General features: G+C 42.2%; 1 protein-coding gene across 1 annotated transcript in view; it reads left to right on the top strand.

Moving 5' to 3' along the window:
- Positions 1-7,100, top strand: part of Tgm6 (transglutaminase 6) — a 44,095-nt gene extending 36,995 nt beyond the window's left edge. Inside the window, exons 11-13 of the mRNA XM_008854515.1 lie at positions 5,511-5,665; positions 5,894-6,027; positions 6,947-7,100. Coding sequence (XP_008852737.1) covers positions 5,511-5,665; positions 5,894-6,027; positions 6,947-7,100 — 443 coding nt within the window. The remainder of the gene's footprint in view (positions 1-5,510; positions 5,666-5,893; positions 6,028-6,946) is intronic.
- The last annotated feature ends 248 nt before the right edge of the window (positions 7,101-7,348 follow it).

Genomic DNA, 7,348 nt, shown 5'->3' with positions numbered 1-7,348 from the left:
ATAAATTATTAGCTATTTCACTTGAGGGATGGTAACATGAATAATATTAATTTCAAATCCAATTGTTCATTGCTGGTATACATTGCAGGTTCATGCTTATATATTAATCATGTATTCTGTAACTTTGCAATAATCCATAGTCTTTATTTGCTTATTATTGTTGTTTTTAAACTTTCTTCGTAGACAATCAACTTATCCTTGAATAAAAATGTTTTTATGTCACTTTCCGCATATCTATATATCCTCTCTTTCCTTTTCTATCTTATTTACCTAGCTATTCCAACATCCACTATGATGCTGAAAAGGAGTTGCTTTATACAGTCCAGAGAATGATCTACGATAGTCATACTTTGGTTTTGAATGCTTGACTTTATCAAGTATATAGCATAGCAAGCAAAAATAAAAATAAAAACAACACAAAATAGCAAGCATCAAATAGAAGCAGCAGACAGGCAGACAGACAGCAAAACATCATCAAGTCTGGAGTCTACAGTACGCAACAGAGAAGCAGCCTGAGAGGGCAAAGGTGACATCATCAATCAGGAGTTTACAAACATCCAGCAGGACTAGGGAAGCTGAGGCAGTCAACTGGAGTTCCTGGTTGAACTTTCTCTCCATAGATGAGCTTCCAGCTTCCCATTGCCACTCAGGAACCTTTATACCAGGAGACAGAGCAATACTGACCTCTGTAATGGTTCTCACGCTATCTGTTCTCCAGGACGGGATGTTTTCACTCTGGCTCTTTTGTCATTCTTCCCTCTCCCTGTTGCAGAGCAGGAAGGTCTGCCTGGCCTAGACAAGGGTGATTTGGAAGACAGTTGGCATAAACACGTTAGAGTCTGTGGCAAGGAAGGGCTTCCTCACTCCCAGAGTCAATGTTCTTGAACTAAGCAAGCACATTATATTTTATTACAGGAGTGATGCGAGGACACACCATGTTCCTGATCTTGCAGAAGCCTCCTAGTCTCTCACTATTAAATTGAATGTTAAAGGGGCTGGAGCTGGCTCAGCAGTTAAGAGCGCATGCTACTCTTGTAAAGTACACAAGTGTGGCTGTCAGCACCTGTGTCAGGTGCCTCACAACTGCCTGTAACTCCAACTTCAGGAGGATCTGAAACCTCTAGCCTCTGCAGGCACCTGCATTTGTGTACACATACACACACACATACACACACATAATTGAAACAGTAATAATAATAAATATTTTTAAAGTTTAATGTCTGCTATAGGGCTTTTTGTAGATATTCTTCATCAAGTTAAGATAGTGCCTCTCTATTCCTAGTCTGCTGAGAGGTTTTTATCATGGATGAGTATTAGATTTTTGTCAAGTTCTTTCACTACATCTGTTATTACAATTGTGTGATTTCTCTTCTTTGATTTTTAATGGATACATTAATAGACTTTCAAATGTTGAACCAGCTTTGCATGCCCAGAATTTGACCAAGCTATACAATATTTTTATTCATTGATGGATTCAATCAGTTAATATCTTGTTAAGGATTTTTGCATCTATGTTCACTAGAGAAATTTATCTGTAGTTTTCTTTTTATGTAATATCTTTGCATGGTTTTGGTTTGAGGGTAACGTTGGCCCCATAGAATGAGCTGGAAGCATAGATTCCTTTCCTTCCATTTTCCTCCAGAAACTGTCATGATTTGCCACAATCTCTTCCTTAAATATTTGGTAGACTTAACCAGTGAACCCATCAGAGTTTGAGGCTTTCTGTTTGGGAAGGATATTAATGACTGATCACAGTTTACTTACCAAATGTAGACCCATTCGGACTATTTCTACTTATACTTAGCTTGGCTAGAGGCTGGTTACTCTTATTGTTTTTCCCTAAAGGAACTGCTTTACGTTTGATTGACTTTTCAATACTGATTTTTTTTTGGCTTTAAATTTCATGAGTTTCTACCCTAATTTGTATCTTTTTCTTTTCTTCTTTTCCCAGTTGTTCGTTGTTGCAGTACCGAGGTTAAACTTAGGGCTCACTCATTCTCTGAAAGCACTCCACCCCTGAGCTTCATCCCTCGCCTTCTTTTTCTAAGTTGCTCAGGCTGGTCTTGACTCACTCTATAGCCTAGGCAGGCCTTGAACTTGTGGTCACCCTCCTTCAGCCACCCCTAGCTCTTAGCATTCCTTTCTTTTGGTTATATTGGCTTTAATTTTTTTAGTGTTGTAAAGTAGACTATTCATTTTAAATCTGTCATTTTTCACTACATATACTGAATAATAAAAATCTCCTAAGCAGGAGATTTTGTCACCTCACCAGGTGCAATATTCATTTTCTTCAAATATTTTAGGCTTGTCTTGACATTTCTTCTTTTGGATGCATTTCTTCTAGAAGTTTAAGCGGGAGGCGTGGCGGTACATGCATATCATTTTAGTTCTCAAGAGGCTGTGGTTGAGTTCAAGGCCAGACTGAGTTAAGCAGCAAGATTTATCTCAAATAAAAACCCTAGTGTATTCTTTATCTCCAAGCACTTTGGATTATCAAGTTTTCTTTCTGATATTATTTTCTGTGGTCTGAGAGAATACACTGAGCTCTTTCTATGCTTTTTATTTTTATTTTACGTGTATTGAGTGTATTGCCTGTTGTGCAATGCCTGTGGAGTCCAGAAGAGGGCGTCAGAGCCTCTGGAACTGGATTTAAGGACTGTTTGAGCCACCATATGGTGCTGTTCCCAGCACTCTAGTCCTCTGCAAGAGCAGCCAGTGGGCTTAACTACTGAGCCATCTCTCCTGCCCCCTTTATATTTTAATATTTTATTTATTATTTTTATTTTATGTATATTAGTGTATTGCCTGCATATATATAACTGTACCCATGTCATGCAATGTCCATGAAGGTCAGAAGAGGGCATCGGATCCCCTGGAACTGAAAATGGGCAGTTGTTAGCTGCCACGTGGGTGCTGGGATGGGAACCTGGGTCCTCTGCAAGAGTAGCCAGTGCTCTTAACCGCTGAGTCATCTCTCACCTCCTGCCCCCTTCTGTTCTTTTAAATTTCTTAATGTTATTTATTTATGGTACAGAATATCCTCTGTCTTGGTGAATGCTCCATGTGAGCTTGAAGATTTCTCCTCAAGTGTTTTGCTCAAAAGATGTCTATTTTTTCCATTTAACTGAGGTGCTATGAAAAATTCTTGTTTGGGGAAAAGAATCTCAGTTTTTCTCAAACTATGAATGGAGTTCATGATTCAGAGGTCTGCACACTGTAGAGGGACCTTTACCCCAGGTTCTGAGATGTACCAGTGCTCCACCCAAGTGCATCACTGGTAGCATATGTTGATTCTTCAAGCTGGATCACAGAAATTTGCATTCTGATAAGTTTCCAGTTGATTCTGATGTTGCAGGTCCCAGAACCATTCTTGAGAGCAATTGTTTATGACCATGAAAGAAGTAAATGATATAATGTATAAAAAGTAATTGACATAATCCCTACTCTTTAATGAACATATAGTCTTGATGGTACTTGTATTTTCATATTTCTGTAAGTTGGGAATAATAGTTATAATATCTGTTCATGAACTTCTGTGAGGATTAAATTATTTTATCCATGAAAGTGCTTCCAGGTGCTTAGCACATTTTAATCTTAAATAAAGTTTTTTTTAATAATTATTATTGTTCTTGTAACAAGGTTTTAATAATAACCCAATGGACTATAGGAGCCCAGAAAACAAAGCAATATCTGTTTTTTACAGTCTGGAGAATGATCTACAATATATTTTCTTTTTTGAATGAGATTTTTAAATGAGAGGGAGATGGGTCAAGTCATCCAGCAGAAGTTGACTGAGAGACGCCCATTGAGGCAGCCAAATGGAGTTCCCAATAGAAAGAGTTCCAGGCATAGCAGTGTCCCCTTGAGTGAGGCTTCCAAGTAAAAGAACAAATCACAACAGAGATGACATCATCAAATCAGGTGCTCACAACATCCAGCAGAAACCCAGTGGGGAGGTTGAAGCAGTCAGCTGGAGTTCTTGATTGAGCTCTCTCCATGGCTGACCTTCCAATGGCCGACTTCCAGCTTCTCTTTCCTGCTGCAGGCACTTTCATACCACGGGATAAACAACAGTAACCTCTGCTGGAATACTTACCTTCTAGCTGGTCTCAGAAGATGTTTCTACACTTGGGCTGTTTTGTTGTTCTCATCTCTCCCGGTCACAGAGATGGGGGGAGAGGGGCAGTCCATCCTCAAACCTTGGAGGACACTTTAAGACAAACATGTTTAAGTCTGAAATGACTGAAACGGCAGAGGTGGGGGGGTTAGCCCACGTCCACAGCCAGCTTCTTAGTGAGCTCAAACAGCACATGACAGTTTACCAATATAATGTACATCATAGTGTCTAATACACAGACCAACCTCCTGGAATGCAAGAGCAGCTACTATGTCCAACGCCCTGGGTGAGCAGAGAGCATTCAGAGATCTTCAAGGATATCCCTAAGTTCAAAACTCAAATACTTCAGGGGTCAGAAAAAAAGGAGAAAATCAAAGTTGCAGAACAATAGCATATAATAGAGCCGGAAGGAAAGCAGAAAGGACTCATTGCATACACACCCCAAAAATATATACACACACACACACATATATATATTTCACACACACACATATATATATTTCACACACACACATATATATATTTCACACACACATATATTTCACACACACATATACATATTTCACACACACACATATATATTTCACACACACATATACATATTTCACACACACACATATATATATTTCACACACATATATTTCACACACACATATATATTTCATACACACGCACATATATATTTCACACACACGCACACACACACGCTGACGGTTAGCTTTGGCTTGTGGTAAGCTACACAACAGAATGCTGAGGAAAGGTGTGTGTGGCTGGTGAGAGGGAGGCAAAGACCCGGACCATGATGAAAACTCAAGTATGAGAGTACTGGGAAGGCGTGCCCGTGAAGCCTGCCAACAGCTGGTGAGAATGAGTAAAGCCGGCCCTTCATGGTGAAGGGGGTTTGGAGACATTGCTAGGAAGTTGTCCTCATGAGCTTGGAAGCTTGAGACCATCTTTTGAACTGTCTTCTCTGGAGCTGGCACATAATAAGTGCTCAATAAACAGTAAAAGTCCCTGGTGATATTTCCATCTTGAATAATTATGAGGAGTTCTGGCAGATTTCTGGATACTCCTGAAGAGACAATCTGGTATCACGGCACCTTACTGGGCTAAATTTGAATCCCACTGTATTTCAGCTTTTTGGTATACATGCTGTGTGCCCGGCATAGTGGCACACACGTGTAGTCCCAGCACTTGGGAGGCAGAGACAGGCGGATCTCTGTGAGTTCAAGGCCAGCCTTGTCTACATAGTAAGTTCTAGGTCAGCTGGGGCTACAGGGAGACCCTGTTTCAAAAAGACCGAAAAAAAAAAAAGAAAGAAAAGAAGAAGGAAAAAAAGAAAATACTCTCCTTGAGCCTTGGGTTTAACTCTCTTCCATGCTCTTTCTTCCAGAGAAGAAGATCCCAGTCACAATATCTTACTCTCAGTACAAAGAAGACCTGACAGAGGACAAGAAGATCCTGTTGGCTGCCATGTGCCTTGTCAGTAAAGGAGAGAAGCTCCTGGTAGAAAAGGACATTACTCTAGAAGACTTCATCACCATCAAGGTGACTCCTGACCACATCCACCACCCTGTTCCTAGCATAGCTAACGGAGGGCATGTGAAACTGGGGTCCCAGCTTTGGGCCCCAGGTTCATCTCTCAAGGGTGGGGCAGACCATGGCATTCTAACAGGGCATGTGGAGGCAGGAGACATTCTCAGACACAGCCAGAACTAAGGGCTTCCCGGTGGGATGAGGCAGACAAGTGGTGGCTCATGGGTGCTGCCTCTCCAGGTGCTGGGCCCAGCTGTAGTGGGAGTGGCAGTTGCAGTGGAAGTATCAGTGGTCAACCCCCTCCTGGAGAGCGTGAAGGACTGTGTGCTGATGGTAGAGGGCAGTGGCCTTCTCCAAGGACAACTCAGCATTGAGTAAGTCACGGCTCGGGGCTGACAAGGACGAGGGCTGCCTTCCTCATGAGATGGGTCTAGAATAAGCTAACTGAGGAGGAAACAAGAGATTGTGGGCCTCTAGGAACAAGATCTCCATAACATCAGCCTTCATCCACTAAATACGACTTTACTGGCCTAACTCATCTCCTCATTCACGCATACCACTCATGAAAACTTCACGTTTCACTTGTACCCATTTGATCTCCATTCACTTGCTGTCTTTTACTCATTCATTATCCACTCTTTTATTCACATTTTCACTCATTTAGTTATCCATTCATTTATTTAGTTCAGTTTTGACTAGTTCATTCATCCAGTCATTCATTCTTTAATTTACCCACTCATTCATATATGCACTCATTCATTCTCTATACATGTAGTCCTTGGTCATACTAACCTGCGCCACCTGAAAATTATTAGGGATGCTAAGGATGGCCAGATGAAGTTCTGCCTAGAGAAGAACTCTCAGGGACAGATAAATCCCGGGTCCAAGAGTGAAGGTGGGGGTGGAGTCAGAGAGAAGTTCTAAAGTCGCTGATATCTGAGCTGGTTCTTAAATGATAAAAGTGAGGAGTTTTTTTGGCATCAAGAAGGAAGGCAGGGTTCTCAGGCAGAGGTCTCTAGTGCTTCAAGGGAAGGTCTCCTTAAGAAGAGGATCTGGATCTGGACCCAGGTATGCTGGGAAAAGGAAAGGTATCCAAGGTAGGAGGAATGCTAGAGACAACAGCTAGGGAGGGACGTGCAAGGTATGCACGGGGCCAAGGGAGGAGCCTAACCTGGCTGGAGGGAAAGAATATAAGTTGTAGAAGGGAAGGTTAAGATGGAAACGTACTGGGGGGCCGTCCGACTAGACTCAGGGAGAGAGGACTGACTGCCTTTTACCTGCTCTTGTCTCCAGTGTGCCCAGCCTGCAGCCCCAGGAGAGCGCGTTGGTCCAGTTCAACATTACCCCCTCCAAGAGTGGCCCAAGGCAACTGCAAGTGGATCTCATCAGCTCCAAATTCCCAGATATCAAGGGCTTTGTGATCATCCATGTGGCTACAGCCAAGTGATGGGCCATGAGGGACTGAGGGGAAGATATGGACATTTTTTCCTTCCTGCCCATCTTCTTGTCTCTCCCATGTAGGAGCCAGGAGGCCCAGGTTTGGTCTTTGTCCTACTTCTTGAGTTTTGGAAAGGCCCTTTCCTCCTGGGCTTAGTTTTCTCATCGGTGCATTGAGGTGCTCAGCAGTCCTTCATCTTTGGGGCAAGAGGATGATGTAGGAGCCTAGGGATGCTCCATCCCTCATCCCCTTCCTGT

Source organism: Nannospalax galili, unplaced genomic scaffold (genome assembly GCF_000622305.1).
Source record: "Nannospalax galili isolate Female #2095 unplaced genomic scaffold, S.galili_v1.0 scaffold707, whole genome shotgun sequence".
Taxonomy (NCBI): domain Eukaryota; kingdom Metazoa; phylum Chordata; class Mammalia; order Rodentia; family Spalacidae; genus Nannospalax; species Nannospalax galili.
Note: the sequence above shows the minus strand (reverse complement) of the source record. Positions and strands in the feature narration are given on the sequence as shown.